Consider the following 22,894-nt stretch of genomic DNA (forward strand, 5'->3'; position numbering starts at 1 on the left):
TCCAATCTTTAAACAAATGTTTTATCTCTGGCATTTGAAATAGTTTCAGAGAAACCTTCATAATTTCAAAACAATGGAAGGAACTTGGGTAGATGTCCTATGAACTCAGAGTTGGGGAACTGGGGCATGGGGGTGGGGTGGAGGTGGGGCCAGCACCAGGAACCTCCATCCCCCAGTTTGTATTAATATGCCTCCTTTCCAGTTCTGGGTGCTCCCTTTTTACTGATCCCTTCCAGAATCCTTCCAGCATCACAATAATCCTGCCACCACTCAAATACGTGTGCAACTGCTCTGATTTTCTTTTTCTCGTGAAAATAGTCTTTACCGGATATTTAGGAAACAGATTGTCAGAGTTATTTCTCCTTAAGAACCTTCGCACAGGGCTGTTCACTCAGACAGCACAACTGTAAACCAATAAGCTGCCTAGGAAGACCTTAGCAATTTAAAATCATTGAGATACTTTATAGCTAGAATTTTTTCTGTAAGTCCTATTTCAAAGTAGAACTTACTCTTCTGACTGTTAAAGAAGTGGCACAAAATTAAGCTAATCAGCTTGGCTTTTTGTGTTTCTTTTCTTTCTTTCCTGGGGGGAATTCAGCCTTTCCACAGCCACTTGAGTTTCACAGAGCTCTCAGTCAAAGGCACACAGCTCTTCGAGAAACCAGAGCTGTGAGCCTCTTCACCGCCGGGGACTCCCGGCCAGCACTCAAGGGCACACACTTCAGTTAGTGCAGACTGGGGAAAGAGCTCCTGCTGTGGCAAGAACAGGACGCTCTAGGGCTTTTGTCTACAGAGCCAACTTTTGAGGTATTCATTTGATGTGGTTTTTTTCCTTAAAGGAGTCCTTTTTCCTATAGTGTAACTGCACCCCATTGTCACCAGTCATTGTCTTCCTAGCTCAGGGCCCCCCTTCCCCTTCCCAGCCTTCAGACTCTCCCTCAGTAGTTTCTGCTGCAGCAAATTTTGAGGAAAACTGCATCAGTGGTGAAACATCATCCTTGGGAACCATCATCTCTGCCCTCAGTTCAGGTAAAATTAAAATAGTTGCTACAGGCTTCATTTCTGAGATTATATCAACAAGCCAGTCCAAGTTAGGATCTTGTAGTGGCTTCTTTTTTACTTGAACTGGTAAACTCTCCTAAACCCAGTTCTAATGGAACCTTAAGCCTCCTTCCTTGTGACACTTTTGATGGCTTGGTTTGGTCTGGCTCATCCCCACTTTGTACAAGACTGGTCTTTAGAGATAGGCTTGATTTCAAAGGCTTGGACTCTTCAGTGAGTGGAAGCAGAGTAGGAATGGCCTTTTGCTCCCCTGAGGTAACAGGTCTTACAGCCGTGCTTCCACCTCCAGGTTTATCTCAGAATTTTAGCTGCTGGGCTTTCATCCCACGTCTCTTCCTCGGCATCAGTTAGTGAGCGGGGACTTGACAGCAGCGCAGGCTTCTGTAGGACAAATAGGTACATTGACGGTTTGGTTACAGGCTCTTTTGGCTAGTAAGGTCGCTCTTCAGCCTTTTTAGACCTTAATGGGAAGTTTTCACTGTCTTCTGAGGTCCCTTTTACATACGAGATTCCATTCATGGGAAATTTACCAAGTCGAGAAAAATCACCTTCTGAGGAAGGGTCCGTAGTTTCTGTAGAACTTGAGGCAGTGCATTCGAAGCTGCTGGTTCTTTCTCCTCCCACCATCGCCTCTGGTCGGAGGAGAGAGCTCAGCGCTCCTAGGCTGTGAAGAGTAACCAGTACAAGGGAACCGCTGGTACCGTGCTGGCCGGGTGATGGCTGAGGCAAGGTGACTTTCTTCAGCCGCTCCTGTGTGAAGTGCTCCAGGGAGGCCTGGGGGTGAGACAGCAGCACCTTCCGCGTGTGCTCGCTGTGAACCTCAAACCACTCGAGCGGCACGTGACCAGAACAGGGCCAGCGAAAGCAGGCGAGGGGCTTCTGGGTTTCTCCCTGTGCATTGTTTTCAAGGGAACAAGCAGATGAGGAAGAAAACTCTTAAAGGCTACTGGCCCTGCACACAGCAACTGATAAGCAGGAGAGGCACTGACCATGGTGCTATTAAGTCCTCTCACCAGCAGCTGAAATGGGAAGAATTCCATTTTTTCATCTTTACTCTTCAATGTTAAACTTTTCAAGAAATTCACAACTTCTAGAAAATCATTCCTGAAGAAGTCATGGGACAGTAAAGTGCAGAGTGCTGGCTGACATTTTAGAATGGGATTCAGCAAGGTGTGTTGAAAGCTGGAGAGAACATCCAGTAAAACTGAAATCCAGAGTTACCATTAGTTCCCAGTGAGTGCTACCTTCTTTTCAGGACCTCTATAGCTGGAGATTGATGAGAGCAAAAACTAACCTATAAAATCCCAAACAAAGCCCTGGCTGATTTTTTTTTTTTTTTTTAACATCATCGGTGGTGGCAAACCTTATTACTATGAGAGTGAACTTGATTTTGGAGACCAACCAGTGAACATGTGATTCAAGGTACAATGTGGTGGCTGCAGTGGGCAGGTAGTCAACCGGGGCCATGCATATCTGCTTCCATTTCATAAACCAGCCATCTGGGAAGATAACTTGAAAAGGGCTATACCACTGGAATAGATACACAGTCTCCCCAGGGGAGTACTAGAAGGAACAGTGCTCATTTCTTATGTGAAAAGTAGAGATACATGTGTGAAACCTTACTCTGATTACTCTGCAGGTCCTCCACCTTTTTTAGAGAAGTTGAAGGTAACTGGGAAGGTAACTTCCCAGGGAAGTTAGCATAATCTTTTCCATAGGACTTAAGTATGTTTCCACCCAAATTCTAGAACGCTAGAGCTTGAAGGGAAGGCCAACTCTAGTGTCTTCTCCACATAACCCATGAAAGACCACATATAGCCTGCCTGTGGTATTCATGTCAGCTCTAGTAAGGGTCCTACTACATGATTTCCAGGTACATCATCTCCATCTAGCTCCAGCCAATTCCTGGGTTTGCTTAGTCCCAGAATGTCATTAGATTAATGAACAATGGCCTTTGCCCCAAAGCTCTGTGTGTGAGGAAGAAAAAAACAAATAGACACCTTGATAGGTATATTCTGTCTGTCTTCCCACTTCATGGCATGCCCCCTAGATGCCTGTTTGCTCAGTTTCCCACATCATTCTAGATACCACTAAGGTGCCCGTGTGCCTTTTCAGCAGTACCTGGAAGACCCACAGCAGTGGGGGCTTCATGACTGTGCCACACCATTCCATTTAAATGTTGTACATCCCATTTATGTCTGGCAGCCACTGAGCTGGTATCCCTCCCTCAGCCTGAATCTCAGAGCCTAAGAAAAGTGGAAACTTACTTCGTGTCTCTATTTCCTGCTCCTGGCCAGACTGTGGCAGTTTTATTGACTTTTTATTGTGTGGCCATCCTCTGCCTGGGCCTTGGCTCATTCTTTGTGACCTTGATCTCACTTCCCTTTCTGAGCCTCAGTTTCCACACTTAATGCAATGGAAGGATTAGTTGAAGTTGCCTTTTACAGACCCTTCAAATGGTAACAGGAAAAGTTATCATGGATTGAAAGCTGCATGCCACACTGTATCCTTTATACCTCTCTTGCATTTTTTTATCTGCACAATACTTTTTAAGAGTTAGTTTTATTTTTTATCAGAGTTATATACATCCTCATAATTTATTTATTTAATCTTTTTTAAAAGATTTTATTTATTTGACAGAGATCACAAGTAGGCAGAGAGGCAGGCAGAGAGAGAGAGAGAGAGAGAGAGGAGGAAGCAGGCTTCCTGCCTAGCAGAGAGCCCGACGCGGGTCCCAATCCCAGGATCCTGAGATCATGACCTAAGCTGAAGGCAGAGGCTTAACCCACTGAGCCACCCAGGCGCCCCACATCCTCATAATTTAAAGGAACGACAGGTTTTTAAGAATTATGACGCCAAAGACAAAACAAACTGGCTCCCTTTTCCCCTGTCATTTACTTCTCACCACATGCAGTCACTTTTAATTCAACCGATTGTCTTATTTACCTCCATACGTTTTTATGCTTACATTTTATGTGTATTGTTTTTATGCTTCAGGCATTTTTTAACTGACAGCCTACTTTTGAAGTTGAAGATTTAACTCTTATTAATCTCCTTGTCCCTTACCCACTCACATATACTTCCCTATCTTAATACCATTTTGATTAGAGTAAAATTTAGTATTTTGTCATTGAAATTTATAGAATGCCATTTTCAGTTGAGCCAAGTAGTGTATTATGATTACTTTTCCTTTGTTGCACATTTTGTTTTCAGAGTAAATCTTGTTGATTTCTTTATGTGTTAATTTTGCTAGTACTTAATAATTCAACTTAAGCTCTGTTACTACTATGTACATCTCTGTTCAAGCACAATATATATCCTATCCATTTCAAACTCTCAAAAAGAAGTCTTCCAAAGCCTTCTGAGTTCTTGACATCTTCTTCACCTCCCTTTTGTATTATTCCCAGTTTGCTCCTTCCCCTGTCTTTATCTTCCCATGTAAATCTTAGATTTCATGTTTAATTTTATATGAAACCTGTTTGGGTTTTTGTGCTGTTTTGGTTTTTTTTTTAAGATTTTATTTATTTATTTGAGCGAGAGAGAGAAAGAGAGATAACATGAACGGGGATGGGGGAGGGCAGAGGAAGAGGGAGAAGCAGCCTCCCCACTGAGCAGAGAGCCCCATACCAGGCTTGATTCCAGGACCCTGAGATCATGACCCAAGCCGAGGCTGGAGGCTCAACTGACGGAGCCACCCAGGTGCCTCCTGTTTGTTTTCTCTGAAGCTTCTCTTCATCCCTGCTGTTCTGCAGTCTTACCTAGGATGAGACACTGCCATACGGGACCCTGTACATTCCCGTCCATTCTTTAGTTTCTTGAAGTTTTTAAAAAATTCTTTCATCAGTGATTTTCTCCCACTTCTTTGTCTCTCTGCACTCCTTCTGGCACTCATTATTCAGATGCTGAACCTCTTGAACTCATCCTGTTATATTCTTAAGCCTCTTTATTCTTCTCCCTATTCTTGTGGACTTTTTGTTCAACTTTCTTCAAAACTTTCTTTTTTGTTGTTGTTGTTGTTTTTTTTTTAAGAGTTTATTTATTTGACAGAGAGATCACAAGTAGGCAGAGAGGCAGGCAGAGAGAGAGGAGGAAGCAGGCTCCCTGCAGAGCAGAGAGCCCGATGCGGGGCTCGATCCCAGGACCCTGAGATCATGACCTGAGCCGAAGGCAGCGGCTTAATCCACTGAGCCACCCAGGCGCCCCTCTTCAAAACTTTCTTAAGTCTGTCTTCCAAACTTTGTATTGAGCTTCTCATGTCTAGCATCTTACTTTTAAAGTATCATTATTCATTACTCCAGTGGCATTTCCCAAAGAATGTTTGGTGGAAAACCAGCCCTGCACAATGATCAGCATTAAAGAATTTTACATACATTTAGGAAAGGCTTATACTGTACTTCCCCACTCTTGGATATTTGCGTCTGTTGTGAAGAGCTCTTTTATGTTTTCTGAATTTTTTTACTAGACTGTTTTTTTAGGTTCACAGCAAAATCGAGCAGAAGGTCCAGAGATTTTCCATATACCCCTGCCTCTGCACATGCATAGGCTTCTCCATCATCAATATCCCCCACCAGAGTAGGAAGTATGTTTGTTTCAAGTAATGAACCTCCATTGAAACATCATTGGTGCCCAAGGTCCATAGTTTACATTAGGATTCTCTCTTGGGGTTGTACATTCTCTGGGTTTTCACAAATGTACAATGATATGTATCCACCATTAGAGGATAATACAAAATAGCTTAACTGCCCTAAAAATTACTGCCCTAAAATTTGTGTTCATCTGTCCTTGCCTCCTAACTCCTGGCAACCACTCATCTTTTTACTATCTCTTTAATTTGGCCTTTTCCAGAATGTTATTTAGTTGAAACCATGCAGTATGTAGCCTTTTCACATTGGCCTTTTTACTTAGTGGTATGCATTTAAATTTTCTTCTTGTCTTTTTCATGCTCATTTCTTTTTAGGGCTCAATGATATACCATTGTCTGGCTATACCACAGTTTATCTATTCACCTACTGAAGGACATCTTGGTTCCTTCCAAGTTTGGGTAATCATGAATAAAACGGCTATAAACACCCATGTGTAGTTTTTGTGTGAACATAAATTTTAAATTCCTTTGGGTAAATACCAAGGAATGAGATTGCTGGGTTGTATGGTAGGAGCATGTTTAGGTTTTTAAGGTACTGCCAAACTCTCTTCTAAAGTGGCTATTACCATTTTGCACTCCCACCAGCAATGAATGAGAGTTCCTTTTTCCACATCCTCACCAGCATTTGATGGTGTTCATGTTCTGGATTTTGGCCATTCTAATAGGTGGGTAGTGGTATTTCATTGTTTTAATCTGCATATCCGTAATGACATACAGGAAAAAGCATCTTGTCATGTGCTTATTTGCTATTTGTGTATCCTCCTTGGCAAGGTATCTATTTAACAGAATTGGCCCAGTTTTTAACTAGGTTGTTATTTTCTTACTGTTGAGTTTTTTTCAATTCTTTGTATATTTTAGAAAATAGTTCTTTATCATGTGTGCCTTTTACAGATATTTCCTCCCACTCTTTGGCTTTTCTTCTTATTATATGGATTGTGTCTTTCATAGAACAGAACATTTTAATTCTAATGAGTCCAGCTTACCAATTATTTCTTCCATGCATCGTGCCTTTGGTGTTGTATCTAAAAATTCATTCCCAGGGGCACCTGGGTGGCTGCTCAGTAGATTAAGTGGCTGCCTTTGGCTCAAGTCATGATCCCAGGGTCCTGGGATAGAGCCCATGTTGGGCTCCCTGCTCAGCAGAGAGCCTGCTTCTACCTTTCCATCTGTCTGCCACTTTGCCTACTTGTGCTCTCTTTTTCTCTGTCAAATAAATAAAGTCTTTAAAGAAATAAAAAATAAAAAGTCATTGCCAACCCAAGGTCATCTTGTTTTTCTCCTATTTTATTTTCTAGGAGTCTTACAGTTTTGAATTTTACATTTAGGTCTGTGAATTATTTTGAGTTGATTTTTGTGAAGGGTGTAAGAGCTGTGTCTAGATCCCCCCCCCCTTTTTTTTTTCTTTGCATGTGGCTGTCCAGTTGTTTCAGCACCACTTTTGAAATGACTATGTTTTTCTCTACTGTTTTGTCTTTATTCCTTTGTCAGAGATCAGTTAGCTATGTCAGTGTGGGAATGCTTCTCAGCTTTCTATCTGTGCCATTGATTTGTCTGTTCTTTCATACTCTCTTGATTACTGCAGCTTTGTAGTGAGTCTTGAAGTTGGGTAGGATCAGTCCTCCAGACTTGTTCTTCTCCTTCAATATTGTGTTGACTCTTCAGAGTGGGTTTTTTTTTGCCTCTCTATATAAACTTTACACTCAGTTTGTCAGTAGCCACAAAATAACTTGCTGGGAGATTGAAATTGAATTGAATCTGTAGATCAAGTTGGAAAAAACTGACATCTTGACAATATTGAGTCTTCCTGTCCATGAGCATGAGCTGTCTCTCCATTTATTTAGTTTTCTCTTTCTTTTTATTTTGTTTTATTTTATTTTATCATAAGTGTACTGTTTAATCCCCATCACTTACTTAACCCATCTCCCCACCCCCCACCCCCCGGAACCAAACTCAGTCTGTTCTCTATAGTTAAAAGTCTGTATGTTAAGAGGTTTTTTTTTAATTATTATTTCATTCATCAGTGTTGTAGTTCTCCTTATATAAGTCCTGTACATACTTTGTTACAGTTATACCTAAGTGTTTCATCTTCGGAAGTACTAATGTAAATAGTATTGTGTTTTTAATTTCAGATTTCACCCATTTCTTACTGTTATATAGGAAAGCAATTGACTTTTCTATGTTAACCTTGTATCTTGCAGCCTTACTGTAATTGCTTATTAGTTCCAGGAATTTTTTTTGTCAATTTTTTCACATTCTCTACATAGACATTTGTGTCATCTGTGAACAATGAGTGTTTTATTTCTTCCTTCCCAATCTGTATATGTTTTATTTCCTTTTCTTATCTTATTACATTAGTCAAGACTTCTAGTATAATGATGGAAAGTTGTGGTGATATGCTTGGGTGGCTCAGTCAGTTAAGCATCCAACTCTTGGTTTCAGCTTAGGTTATGATCTCAGGGCCATGAGATCAAGCCCTGCATGAGGCTCCGCATTCAGCCTGGGATCTGCTTGAGATTCTTTCTTGCCCCCCTCCCAACTCTCCCCCACCCCTGCTCACTCTCTCTGTCATAAATAAATAAATAAATCTTTTAAAAAAAAAAAAAAAAGGAAAAGTTGTGGTGAGAGGAAACATGCTTACTTTGTTCCTGATCTTAGTGGGAAAGCTTCTAGTTTCCTACCGTTAAGTGTGATGTTACCTGAAGTTTTTTTCTAGATATTTATCAAGCTGAGGAAGTTTCCCCTCTATTCCTCATTTGCTGAGAGTTTTTATCATGAATGGGTCTTGGATTTTGTTAGATGTTTTTTCTGCATTTATTAATATGATTATGTCATAGTTTTTCTTTAGCCTGCTCATGTGACAGATTGCATTAATTGATTTTTAAATGTTTTGAACCAGCCTTGCATACCTGGAATAAATCTCATTTGATTATAGTGTATAATTCTTTTTATATATTGTTGGATTTGATTTGCTAGTATTTTGTTGAGAATTTTTGCATCTATGTTTATGAGAGACATTGATTGGTCTGTAGTTTTCTTGTAATGTTTTTGTCTGGTTTTGGTATTAGGATAATGCCAGCCTCCTAGAATGAGTTAAGAAGTATTCTCTCAGGGCGCCTGGGTGGCTCAGTGGTTTAAGCCGCTGCCTTCGGCTCAGGTCATGATCTCAGGGTCCTGGGATCGAGTCCCGCATCGGGCTCTCTGCTCGGCAGGGAGCCTGCTTCCCTCTCACTCTCTCTGCCTGCCTCTCTGCCTACTTATGATCTGTCAAATAAATAAATAAAATCTTTAAAAAAAAAAAAAGAAGTATTCTCTCTGCTTCTGTTTTCTAAAAGAGTTTCTAGGGGCGCCTGGGTGCCTCAGTGGGTTAAGCTGCTGCCTTCGGCTGAGGTCATGATCTCAGGGTCCTGGGATCGAGCCCCGCATCGGGCTCTCTGCTCAGCAGGAAGCCTGCTTCCTCCTCTCTCTCTGCCTGCCTCTCTGCCTACTTGTGATCTCTCTCTGTGTGTCAGATAAATAAATAAAATCTTTAAAAATAAAAAATAAAAGAGTTTCTAAACAGTTTATTGGTAAAATTTATTTCTTAAATGCTTAGTAGAATTCACCAGTGAATCCATCTGAATCTGGTGCTTTCTATTTTAGAAGATTATGAATTCTTGATTCAATTTCTTTAATAGATATAGGCCTATTCAGATTATATTTTTCTTCTTGTATGAGTTTTGACAGATTGTAGATTTTATGGATTGGTCCGTTTCATCTAGATTACAAATCTGTGGGCCTAGAATTCGTCATAGTATTCCTGTGTTATCTTTTTAATGACCATGGATCCATAGTGGTGTGCTCCCGTTTATTTCTGGTATTGGTAATTTGTGTCATCTTTTTCAAAAATTTAGCCTGTCTAAAGGTTTATTAATGTTCATTGTTTCAAAGAACCAAATTTTGGTTTCATTGATATTTTTTTTCTTCTGTTGACTTGTTTTCAGTTTCATTGATTTCTGCTCTAATTTTTATTATGTTTTTTCTTATGCTTACTTTAGATTGAATTGGCTCTTTCTTCCTAAAGTAGAAGCTTAGATTATTGACTTCAGATCTTTCTTCTTGTCTAATATGTTACATTCAATGCTATATACTTCCCTCTATCCATGGCTTTTGCTGCATCCCAGAAATTTTGATAAATTGTATTTTTATTTTCATTTAGTTAAAAATATATTTAAATTTCTCTGGATATTTGTTCTTTGGCCTATGTGTTATTTATAAATATGTTGTATAACCTCTAAGTATTGGGGGATTTTCCACCTACCTTTCTGTTACTGATTTTTTAATTTAGTTCCATTGTGGACTAAGAGCAAACACTGTGTGATTTCTATTCCCTATAAATTTGTTAAGGTATGTTTTATAGCCCAGTATGTGGTTTGTCTTCATAAATGTTTCATATGAGCTTGAGAAGACTGTGTGTTCTGCTGTTGTTGAGTGATATAACCTGTAGATATCAATTATATCGAATTGATTGATGATACTGTTGTACTCAACCACATCCTTACTGATTTCTGCCTGCTGGATCTGTCCATTTCTGAGAGAGGGATGGTGAAGTCTCCAATTATAATAGTGGATCCATCTGTTTATTCTTGGAGTTCTGTTCATTTTTACCTCTCATATTTTGATGGTCTGTTGTTAGGTGCATACATGGTAAGAATTGATATGTCTTCTTAGGTAAATGACCTCTATATCATTATGTAATGCCCCTCTTTATCTGCAGTGACTTTCTCTACCCCTTTACTCCTTGTCTATATGTTTCTTCATATTTAAAGTGGGTTTCTTGTAGGCAACATGTAGTTGGGTCTTGTTTTTTGATCTACTTTCAGAATCTCTCTCTTTTTTTTTTTTTTAAGATGATTGATTATTTGACTTGAGGGAGAGAGCAGAGCAAGTAAGAAATTGATTAGGGGGCAGAGTAAGAGGGAGAATTATGCATTATGCAGGACTTGATCCAAGGACCTTGGGATCATGACCCCAGCTGAAGGCAGACACTTAACTAAATGAGCCACCCAGGTACCTGAGAAATCTGTCTTTTTTTTTTTATTTTAAAGATTTTATTTATTTATTTGACAGAGAGAGAGATCACAAGTAGGCAGAGAGGCAGGCAGAGAGAGAGGAGGAAGCAGGCTCCCCGCTAAGCAGAGAGCCCAATGTGGGACTCGATCCCAGGACCCTAAGATCATGACCTGAGCTGAAGGCAACGGCTTAACCCACTGAGCCACCCAGGCGCCCCGAAATCTGTCTTTTAATTGGTATATTTAGATGATTGATATTTAAAGTGATTATTGATATAGTTAGATAAATATCTACCATATTTGTTCAGTCTTCTATTTGTTGCCTTTATTGTTTGTGCCTATTTTTGTCTTCTACTTTTTCTCTGCCTTTGGTGGTTTCAGCTGAGTATTTTTTGATTATAGTTTTTCTCCTTTTTTAGCATATGTTGTACTTCTTTTTTATTTTTTAGCGATTACCTTAGAGTTTATAGTATACATTTATGACTAACCGAAATCTACTTTGAAAATCACTGTGTCACTTCACAGATAAAATAACAAGTAATCCTAATTCCTCCTCACCATCCCTTGTATGATTGCTGTTATTCATTTCTTTTACATAGAAGTGTAAATAAGCATGTGTATATATCCATAAGCATACACAATCAAATACATTGCTGTTATTTTTATTTTGAAAAAAATGTTATCTGTTAGATCAGTTAAGAATAAGAAAATTAAGTTTCTGTTTTGCTTTCATCTGTTCTTCTCTAGTGCTCTTCCTTTCTTTAGGTAGATTTTAGTTTCTGATCTATATTATTTTCCTTCTCTCCAAGGAATTTCTTGAACCTTGCTTGCAACGTAATCTACTAGCAACAAACTTTTTTTTTTTTGGTCTGAGAAAGTCTTTATTTCTCCTTCACTTTTGAAGGATAATTTTTTTTCTTAAGATTTTATTTATTTATTTGACAGAGACCACAAGGAGGCAGAGAGGCAGGCAGAGAGAGAGAGAGAGAGGAGGAAGCAGGCTCCCTGCTGAGCAGAGAGCCCAATGCAGGACTCGATCCCAGGACACTGGGATCATGACCTGAGCTGAAGGCAGAGGCTTTAACCCACAGAGCCACCCAGGCGCCCCTGAAGGATAATTTTTGCAAGGTACAGAATTCTAGGTTAATAGGTGTTTTCCTTCAACATTTTAAGTATTTCACTCCAGCCTCTTCCTGCTTGCATGGCTTCTAAAGATGTCGTTTTTAGTGTTGCACCTATGTAGGTAAGGGAGCTTTTGCCTCTGATTTCTTTCAAGATTTTTTCTTTGTTTTTGATTTTCTGTATTTTTATGTAATATACCTAGTTGTAGGGGGTTACTTGGTGCTCTCTGATCTTCCTAAGATCTGTGGTTTGGTGTCTGATATTAATTTAGAGAAATTCTCTGTCATTGTGTCTTCAAAAATTTTTGTTCCTTGCTTTCTTCTCCTGGTATTCCTGCTGTGTGTAGTGTTCCCACAGTTCCTAGATAGTCTTTTAGCATTTGTTTCAGTCATGTTTGCCTTGCTTTTCAGTTTGGGAAATTTCTATTAAGATATCATCAAGGTCAGTGATTCTTTTCTCAGCCATGTCCACTAATGAGCCTACTAATGAGTCCATCAAAGGTGTTCATTTCTATTACAGTGTTTTTGATCTCGAGCATTTCTTTTTTATTCTCTCTTAGAATTTCCATCTGTCTGCTTACATTGCACATGTTGTATGTCTACTTTAGAGCCCTTAGCATATTAATCATAGTTCTAAACTCCCAGGCTAGTAATTCCACATCTCTGCCATGTCTGAATCAAGTTCTTATGCTTTCCAGTCTAAGGCTAGTTTCTTATGTGTGTGCTTTAGTCTTGTCTTTAGTGTGCTTTAGTGTGTCTCACACACACTCTTATGTGTGTGCTTAAGTCTGTCTCTTAAAACTGCAGTTTTTGCTTTTTAGTATACCTTGTAATTTTCCTCTTGATAGCCAGATGAGATATACTAGGTAAATGGATTTGTTATAAATAGGCCTTTAGTAATGTGATGGTAAGGTGCTGGGGGAGGAAAAATATTCTGTAATCCTATGATTAAGTCTCAGTCTTTTGGTGGGGGCTGGTGAACTTCACCAGTATTTCTTATCCTCCCTGCCCTTAGGTAGGACAGGATGGCTGGAGGGGGCTAGAATTGGATATTTCTCTTCTCCCAGATAGATTGGGCTCTGATCAAATCCTGGCAGGATTTGGTAAAATAGCTGTGGTAAAACACTTTTTCCTGAGGTCAGGCCTTGTTAAGAAGAGTAGAACACTCCGGCTTGTTTTTAAATGGTTCCTTTCCTGCACTCGCTGTTGGAGGCATGAGGGGATTTTTCTCCAGGGTTCACTATGAGAACATAGGCTGAGCTCCTGAAGGTAACTGACAACGTGTGGGACGCCCCTCCTCCATGCCTACGTCCCCCTGGAGTCTCTAACTCTCAGAATTGTCCACACTAAACTTGCAGCAATTCATCAATTGCTGTTTAGATTTTCCTACCCTGGCACTGGTTACTGTGGAGATTTATGCTTATGGGTTTCTGCTTAGTAAAATGTGGTTTTCAGTATTCATCTATCTCTCCAAACTTGGGTGGCGGCAGTTTATTCTGTGACCTCACTTCTCTGATGGATCTAAAAAGGATTGTTAATCTTTCCATTTGTTCAGCTTCTCACTCGTTATTAGGATGGAGTGGCCATTTCCAAGTTCCTTAAATACTGAACCCTTCTCTGATGTTTTGTTTTGTTTATAACCTTTGATTTCATGGCTGCAGTACAAAGCTGAAACATGACAGTTATAAATATCTTTACAACCTTAAGATTAGGAAGAATTTTTTAAATAAGACAAAAGCATAAACTATAAAAGAAAAGGTATATAATCTTTTATATGCCAAAAAGGGTAATATCAATATATTCAACTGTTAATTTTAACATTAAGACAGTTCTTCTCTCTCCCACGTGGCATCATTTGGGGTGGCTCAGTTGGGGCTGGAGGATCCAATTCCAAGATTCATTCACATGGTAGCAAAATTGGTGCTGGCTGTTGGGCTCTCCAAAGGGTAGCTTGGGCTTCCTCACACCATGGTTGCTGCATTCCAAGAGCAAGTGTCCCAAGAGACAGGGAGTGGAAACTTCCATTTTCATAAGACTTAAGCCCCAAAATTAGCATAGCATCATTTTCACCATATTCTACTCATTAAGCAGTCACAGAGCTCAGATGCAAGAAAACAGACCCTACTCCTCTGTGAGAAGAGGGTCAAAGAATTATGGACCATTTTATAAACCACTTCACTCTACTCCCTGGACATAAATTATTTACATTTTTCCTACTTGGGAAATTTATTCTTCTTGCAAGATTCTACATTAAAGTTCCATCCCCTTATAACTCTTGATCCTAGGATCGCATCATCTAAATCAGATCCAGGAGCAAATGAAACCTCTCGGGCGCAGATTCTCAAGTGTAATAGCTCCTTGAGTATAATTCTTCTCAATTTGAAGGTCTGTGAACTAACAAAAAACACTGCCTACTTCCCCCAGACCCAGCGTACAATGGTGGGACAGGCATCGGATAACTTAGAGATAAACACTCGTTTAAAAGGGAGCAGTCGCTGGTCTATAGAAATTCTGAAATCCAGCTGGGCACATATTGCCAGTTCCTTAACTAGATCCAGTACTGCTTTCCTGGGGTGGTTTTCCATGGGTCTTGGTTTTGTTTTCTGAATCATCCTTCCTTTTCTGTAGGAAAACTGAGATTGCTTTCTTGGTCTTCATCCCATCTTTGAAAGGTTTGGGTCTTAAAGGATTCTTTTCATTTAATACCATTTCTGTCCCTTTTAGTCTGAGCTGGCAGTACTCCCACCAGAATGATTCTCTTAGAAACTTGAGGGGTTTTCTATGAATATTGTTGAGATTTCCTTCATTAGACAAAAGCCACACCTCAAATCTTTTGAAGATAAGCCCTTCTCTACTTCAGTCTGCCTATATGGCTGCTATGAGACAATGCACTTAAGATTCTTAAACTTAAGGGAAAGAATCTGCAAAACTGGCCCTTCAGGGCGCCTGGGTGGCTCAGTGGGTTAAGCCACTGCCTTCGGCTCAGGTCATGATCTCAGGGTCCTGGGATCGAGTCCCGCATCAGGCTCTCTGCTCAGCAGGGAGCCTGCTTCCCTCTCTCTCTCTCTCTCTCTGCCTGCCTCTCTGCCTACTTGTGATCTCTCTCTGCCAAATAAATAAATAAAATCTTAAAAAAAAAAAAAACTGGCCCTTCAGATTCTTAAAGGGCCTTTTGGTCAGAAAGAGTATGAAGCATAGTCTTAATCATTCTGGCCCCTTTAAATATTTTATTGCCCCATTCTGGATTTGACCCTTTCTTAATTCAGAACTGTTTGTCTTCTGGAAGGACTGGAAATGAGAAGCACACATAGACTCTTGAGTCCTGGGCTTTTTTATTTTTAATGTTTTTTTTTTAAGCTTACCTCTCTCATTTTGCATTTTTTATCATAGGCAGTCAGAAGCCACCTGGCACTTTCATTACTTTGTCTGGAAATCTCTAGCTTTTTCTCTGAGTCCTCCATCTACATTTACTTCCTGGTTCCAGGTTATGTTGTCAGACTCCAACTCACTACCTAGCAAGTGTCTCCTGTCCTCCATCTTCCAATAAGGTTTTCCCACTTGCCTTAAGCTCTCACTGGCAGCCTCCCCAAAACCTGTAGGTGTCCATTCTCACATTTCTAAGAGAATCATTCTGGTGGAAGCATTGTCAGGGCAGACTAATGGGGATAGAGATGGTACAAAATGAAAAGAATCCTTTGACCCCCCAACCTTTTACAGGCTTCTCTTCAAGCCCCTTTATGCTTTCACTCATACCCTTTCTGGGGCCTTTATTGCTTCTTCCTGCTTCCCCAGTCCCAAAGCCAGTGCCATGTATATTGGGCTTTTGTTAATGCAGCATGCTTTTTCTGGCACCACAACCCTTTCCAGTAATCTTTTGCTCCATGGCAAATCACCACCAAACTTCATGGCTTAAAACAACAATGTGGGTTAGGTGGCAGTCACTTGCGTCTTTTCCATGCTGTGTCAGCTGAGGCTTGACTAGGAATGGAGGACCCCCTTATACCGTATGGCTGACAAGTGGGTTTTGGCTGTTGATTTCTCTCCTCATAGACCTCTCCACAGGGTGGCTTTGCCTCTTCACACATGGTAGTTGGGTTCTGAGAGTGAATGTCTCAAGAAGGAGGGCATGGAAACTGTCAGCTTCTTAGTTAAACCTGGGCCCAGAAACTGGCACAGTGTCATTTCTACATAGTCTGTTGGTCAAGTGTCACAGAGTTTGATGGAAGAGTTGTCAGGGGTTTGGGAGCCATGTCTTTATTTATTAATTTATTTTATTGTTGTTGTTGTTGTTGTTGGCGGGGGGAGCCACGTTTTTAAACTGCCACGGTCTTCTGAAGGTTTTATAGTTCAGGGATGTCTGGGTGGCTCAGTCAGTAGTCTGCCTCCAAGGTCATGATCTTGGAGTCATGGGATCGAGCCCCACAAAAGTCAGGCTCCCTGCCAGGGGGAATCTGCTAGAGATTCTCTCTCCCTCTGCCCCTTCCCCCAACTCATGCTCATTCACTCCCATCCTGTCTCTTTCAAATAAGTCTTTAAAGAAAATAAAGGTTTTATAGATTGCCTTTTATATTTCACCCTTTCATCCATGTAGAATTTCTTTTTTATAGTCATCACTGGACTGGTTTTATTTATTCCTTTTCATGTGTTTTAACTAAGTAAAATTTACATGCAGTGAAATGTACATATCTTAATGTATGATTAGATGAGTTTTAATCTGTGTAAGCACCATGTAAACACAACCCAAGTCAAGATAAAAGTCATTTCTACCACCCCTAGAAGTTACATCATGCCTCCTTATGGTCAGTCTTCTCTCCTAACTTTATTTTGATTTCTATCCCTGGAGATTGGATTTTCCTGTTCTTGAACTTAATATATGAATGGAATTATACCATATGTACCTTTTGTATCTGGTTTCTTCCACTAAAATTAACGTTTTGAGAAGCACGCTATCAATAGTTCACTCTTTAGTACCGCTCTGCTATTTCCATAAATGAATATACCATAATTTGTATATGTGTCCTCTTGTTGATGGACATTTGGGGTGATTCTAGTTTTAGGCTGTTACGACTAAGCTGCTATGAACATTCTTATGGCTACAAACACTGTTTTCATAGATCTAGGTCTCTGTTTATTTTCATTACTCTTCTTAGCTCCTTGAGTTCCTACATTTTTACTTGTTTTGTTTTCAGTGAAGGAGTCATACCATGACATGCAAGTCCTAGCTATTTCTTTTTTTTTATTTTAAAGACTTTATTTATTTATTTGATAGATCACAAGTAGGCAGAGAGGCAGGCAGAGAGAGAAGGGGGGGAAGCAGGCTCCCCGCTGAGCAAAGAGCCCGATGCAGGGCTCGATCCCAGGACCCTGAGATCGTGACCCGAGCTGAAGGCAGAGGCATAACCCGCTGAGCCACCCAGGTGCCCCAAGTCCTAGCTATTTCTTAACAGAGGCCACCCAGTCCTTCTTTCATTAGATCTGCCTTCACACCCACCTCCAGGGGCAAATGCCCATTCTTGGGCCTTTTGTGAATTAGATGACACAGCTGGTTTCTCATCCTTGCCCATTCTTAGTTAAGGATTTGGCTTTCTTGGGTCTGCTTGGCCAATTGCGACTTTGCTTATCTTCTCTCTAGCTCCCAAAATTTTAAGCTGACTCCTTTATTGTCTGGCTCATTTTGGAGAGTTTTAGGAGAAAACGGAGTTGAAGGTGTATTTCAGTTCATCTTGTTTACCCTCTACTCTTTCCTTTTCTCACCTTCCACATCCTGACTTTCTCTTACTATTTTCCATTTCCTTCTCTCCATGTTGCTTTCCCTTTGAATGAGGTGAGGAGTCTCAGACAGCATGTGGCTCAGCACCCTCACTTTATAGAGGCTAAAGCCGCGGCCCCACGGACGAGGATGGCAGTCCGTCCCCAGCCGACACAGCTCCCGCTCTTAACTTTTTTGCCTTTAGTAGCAAGAAAGACCTTTTGCCCACCTGTTCTTCTTTCAGTTAGTGATCCATGGCAGTGTGAGAAAGCAGAGTGCCCTGCTCGAATGGAGCCTGGAAGGCCCATCAGAAGAGAGAATGCCATGGCTGACCAGGCTGCCATGGGTCCTCTCCAGAAAACGAAGCAGCAGCTCTGTGGCAGACCTCCTCTCACTCCTGAGCCCCCTCTGTTCCCTACCTAGCCCCGTGCCAGGAAGAGGGCTGCAGTAGGAGAGCGCCCAGCTGGCATGACGGGAGGAACTACTGAAGCAGACGACACTAACTGGGCCCCTCAGGCTCTTTCTGTACTTTTCTTCATTGCCGTATTGGTCTGTTTTACTACGTTCTTTGGGCCTGAGTGTTAATAAAGAAGATAACAAAGTGACTCCAAGGCCCAAAACAGAAACCAAGGCAGGTGACCTGTGGTGTGACCATTCTAAGTGCAAGGCCAAAGACACACCAGCACGCTCTGGCTGACAGTGCCATGGACCCGACCTCTCCTTAACACAACATGAGAGATCCAAGTAATGTGTGAGGTGACTGAGTCCTGAAAATGAAAGGATGTACATCCGGGGAATTGTTTAGATGCCCTGTTCAGGGCATGGAAGACAAAGTACAAGTTCTGTGCCTTGGCTTTGGTCTGGGCTGTCCTTCCAGCAGGCTGTGTTCCCAGAGCCTTTGGTCATGCAACTTGGGCTGGTTGCAGCTGGACACAGCCACCCTCTGCCCCCCTCCCCATAGTGTTTCACTGGCCTGGCAGCTGGGAATCCAGCTAGGGACCAGAGCACAGAGTGTGCGATACAGAAGAGAGCACTGTTACGTCACTTCTGTATCCCGGGCGCGCTCTAAGCAGCTTTGATTCTTTGTCTCCTGCAGTTTGTATTTATTTGAACAAGAATGGCAGCCCCGGCCCCCACTTAGATAAGAAGAAGGTCCAGCTGCTCCCCGACCATTTTGGGCCGGCCCGCGCCTCCGTGGTGCTGCAGCAGGCCGTCCAGGCTTGCATCGACTGTGCGTACCACCAGAAAACTGTCTTCAGCTTCCTCAAACAGGGCCACGGCGGCGAAGTGATCTCAGGTAAGCCCCTGGGGCTGGTGCGGCCTCCTGGCCAGGGGGGCAGGCCTTCTCCAGGGGCTGATTTCTGGCAAGGCCTCCTCATTCCTACTTCATGCCCGTAGGCTCTGGAGACATGGGAAGGGATTCCATTCCTCCAAGAGTCCTCCTTTTCAACTCCCAGAACCCCTCTAAGCCTTATGCACACCTGTGCCAAGTAGAATACCTCCTGCCTTGTCTCCCGGCTCAGCCTCTGCATATAGGAAGTAGATGTGTATTGCTGTAAAGGCATTCCAGAAGAATCCAGAGGGGCTGCACTGTGGCAACGGGAGCTTCTCCAGACTGCCACAGCCTCCCACCTGGCCTCGGGGGACCACGGGACTCTTGTCATGTTCTTGGACTCTCTAGCTGCCCTGTCCTACTCCAGCCCTGTTACAAGGAAGTTGAATCGCAGGGCAGAGTGGGAAACACCATTCCCTCTGTCTCTCCTGCTCTGTCTGATTCAACTGCACTGTGTTTTTTGTTTCCACTGAGAATATCCACTTTTCCTGCTGTGCCCTGGTTCTGTTTCAATGTTCCCAAGTCCAGAACCCCACTCCTTACCCGCCAAACCTATGAAGACTTGACCTGCAGCCCTTCAGTCTCAGCTGCACCACACTGCATGGTCTCCCACCCCTCCCCGCTAACGAGGTGCAGCATCCGACTGCAGGAGCCCTACTGACACGGAAGACCCCAGGAGTCCCTGCATTCTTATAGAAGACCCCATAAATAACTGTATTTTGTTAGCACACCTTCAGTGAGCCTTTATTATATGCCAGAGGCTGTTGCCAGGCCCTGGCCAGGGGAGGGGGAGGAGAGATGACAGGTGAGAGGTGTTCTAATATGTGAGAAATGTGTACAGGTGGTGTGGGAACCCAGGCAAGGGAGCAGTTGGCTGTGTGGAGGATGAGGGCAGGCATGGAAGGCATTGTTCTAGAAGACTGAGGACTGCTGGGAGATCAAGCCTGCCTTTCCTTGTGAGGCCAAGTCTTCTGTGCGGTAGTCTGCAGGGACCCGGCCTCCTCTGCTGCCTCTGTGGAGTTGCTGCCGCCCACACCTTCTCTAGGGTTCTCCTTCTGCCCCAAAACTGGTTCCTGGGAATGGCCTGTCTCCCCATGTCCTTGCTGCCCTCAGAGACAAATGCGAAGGCCTTCTGCTTTGTATGGATTATACAGATAATTCTTGAATAGAAATAGATAAGGAGTAAAATAAAACCAAGCGTGGAACGGTTCCAAATGTTGATAAAACTCTAGTGCCCTCCTACAGATCAGATCATGTACCTAACCCATTGCTGGCAACAGCTGTATTCTGCTCGTCTGCCTAGCTTCTCTGTTCCTGGGCAGTTCTCATGGAAAGAAAACCCGAAATGAGCAGATTTCCTGGAGGAGGCCCAGCCAACTGATGGAGCAGATAGAGTTATGTTCACAGTTGTTTTCACAAGTTGAGTAAAATCACTTCAGAGCGCCGGTGCAACAGACCTGGCCTGGCCACTCCCATTACAGCAAGCCCTTTGGAATTGGAGGCAAAAATCAAACCCTTGAGGGAGGGAGGGGAGGGGAGGGAGGCACAACCTGGGCACTGATTGCTTTGTGTAACAAGGTAAGCCGGAGGCAAGCGGTGGGCTGGGCTCCTCCTGCCCTGCGCTGCCCTGCGCTGCCAGGCTGACGTGCTCAGCCCTGTTTCCTTAATTCCACAGCCGTGTTTGACCGTGAACAGCACACTCTCAACCTCCCAGCAGTCAACAGCATCACCTACGTTCTGCGCTTCCTGGAGAAACTCTGCCACAACCTTCGCAGTGACAATCTGTTTGGCAACCAGCCCTTTACACAGACCCACTTGCCACTCACCACCACCGAGTACGGCCACAGCCGCGACAGGTACCTACCAGGTAGGAGCTGGGATGGGGCCTGGGCTAGGAACGGGGCACAGGGCTGGTCGCCGTGCCAGCCAGGGCCCAGGGCCGGCCCTCACGCCTGCCAGCACGGGACTCCTCAGTCTCTTCCCAACTCTGCTCTCTCCAGGGTTTTGTCTCCTCTCTCTAGGGTTAACCTTCTGTCCTCTGGATTTTTATCCCTAGAAAACAGTGGTTCACAGTTCCCTTTCTGAGCCCCACACGGCCTGTGGAGCCACCCTGAAGTCACAGCACCCCTCCCTGTGTGAAGCCGGCAGCCAAGGCCTGAGGGAGCTCCCCCTTGCCAACAGGAAGGTTTATTCTCAGGCTACAGATTGAGAAATGTGCTCCCCAGTGATTGGCCGTCTGCTCTTTCCTTTGGCGCGTGGCCCTAGCTCCGCCAGCACTGCCTGTCTAGCAAGTCATTTCAAGTTCCTGCCATCACGACCCGAGCTGGAAAATAGCTCTCCCAGTTAGCAGAGCTGACCCACAGCGGGAAAGCGGCGGCCACGTGGCCGGGGCCAGATCAGTGACTAAGCACTTCCGAGAGGGGTACGGAGGGAAGGGAACCAAGCATCTCTCATCTGGAGCCCGGGACCCAGCACGACAGGGAGGGGAGCCGAGCTCAACCCCACACATAGCGAGGTAGGTGGTTGTGGAGAGAGGGAGCAAAGGCCCTTAAGATGAGTCCCAGGGACCTTTCCTGGGTGGAGGAGCAGAGAGCTGGTGCACTCAGTGCTGGGGCCATGCTGCCCATTGGTGAGGGAGTCAAAGTCTGAAGGGTGCCCCCTCTGAGTCTTATTCCCACACTGCCTCCTCCAGTGTCTTTTTATCATTGTCTTAACTCATTCCTTCTAGAAGTGCCACTTCTCGAGAACGTGCCTGGGGAAGTAACTGCTCACCCAGCCCCACCGCGCGGCCACTATCTAGACCTCTACACCCCCATGAACACTGCTCTTATGACTTGGTGCAGGGCAAAAAGATAACCTGAATTTCAAATACTCCTTGAGAAGGCCACACCGGTCTGGTCCTGCAGACGTGTCTTTGTCCCCCTCACTGCTCCATTTCTTGGGAGGCAACTTCTGTAACCTGCTCTCCTGCTTGCTCTCATATCAGAATCTGAGGACAGAAAAATATGTTCTTAGCATGTTGCACTGGGGGGTCAGGGCTGGGCATGGCGGCAGTGGGGACAAAGGAAGGTGGCCTTCAGGAACTCTGAGCTGCACTCAGGAATAAAAGTGAGGCCTCTCTGAGCTTCTGGAAGAATGGATACATTAGAGGGGGTAGTGTACCCTAAGGCTAGCTGCTAGTCTACAGATAGATTTCTCCAAGACCCAGGAACCCAGAATTCTTCAGTGGAGTGGCAGCATTAAGAACGAAGAGAATCATACTGGTAGCAGTGTGCCAAGACCGGCAGGGCTGTACCCACTGGGCCTGCAGTCATGGAGGGAGTTTGGAATTGAAGCTTGAGGTTTCCTGGGAATTCTGTTGCAGCTTGCATCTCTCTGATTCAGCTATCAGATAGGAGGAAGCAAGCTTTAGCCACTCTACCCTCTTACCTCAGCAACTAAGAGACAAAGACCAGGTTATCACATTCCACCATTGGCAGCCCCTCTACCTGCCCTCATTTTCAGACCGATTCAGCCAACTTTCTGGGCCTTCCTGTGCTCACTCTCTCTCAACTTCTGTGTCCTATCCTGGGTGCTAGCAATTTGGCTGCCCTCCCCCCAGTTTCTGTTTGCTTCCCTGAAGTGAGTGTTCTCATTGTGCCCAGACAAGCCAGAGCTTTGCCTAGATTTCTCACTCCTCTGTGCTCCTTAGCCTGTCTTTCCCACCTGCCTGCCTGGTTGCCTTCCTGACCCATTGCTCCAGCTCTGATAATCTATCAATTCCTGTGCTTTCCTGATGACATACCCCGGCGTCTGCCAAAGAGCCTGATCTGCACAGGGCCCTCTTTTGCTTTGCCTCTTGTATCTGGGGTCTGTCACTCCCACCCTTCTGCCCGGCTACACAGTTCTGCTAGTTCGTCATCCAGAGCTACCTCTTCTCTTATCTGGGTACTTACAGAG

At 43.5% G+C, this 22,894-nt stretch overlaps 1 protein-coding gene and 1 pseudogene across 14 annotated transcripts in view; one reads left to right on the forward strand and one right to left on the reverse strand.

The window, feature by feature from the left end:
* The window catches only part of SCMH1 (Scm polycomb group protein homolog 1), a 182,533-nt gene that overhangs the window by 144,212 nt on the left and 15,427 nt on the right, over window positions 1–22,894 (forward strand). For 13 of the 14 annotated variants that reach the window (XM_046005959.1, XM_046005952.1, XM_046006008.1 and 10 more), the window contains 2 exons: window positions 18,719–18,919; window positions 20,631–20,822. In XM_046005959.1, the coding sequence (XP_045861915.1) occupies window positions 18,719–18,919; window positions 20,631–20,822 (393 nt within the window). The remainder of the gene's footprint in view (window positions 1–18,718; window positions 18,920–20,630; window positions 20,823–22,894) is intronic. The other variant, XM_046006036.1, reaches the window with a different exon arrangement.
* Window positions 876–17,437, reverse strand: LOC123947260 (annotated as a pseudogene).

This window comes from Meles meles, chromosome 1 (genome assembly GCF_922984935.1).
Source record: "Meles meles chromosome 1, mMelMel3.1 paternal haplotype, whole genome shotgun sequence".
NCBI lineage: Eukaryota > Metazoa > Chordata > Mammalia > Carnivora > Mustelidae > Meles > Meles meles.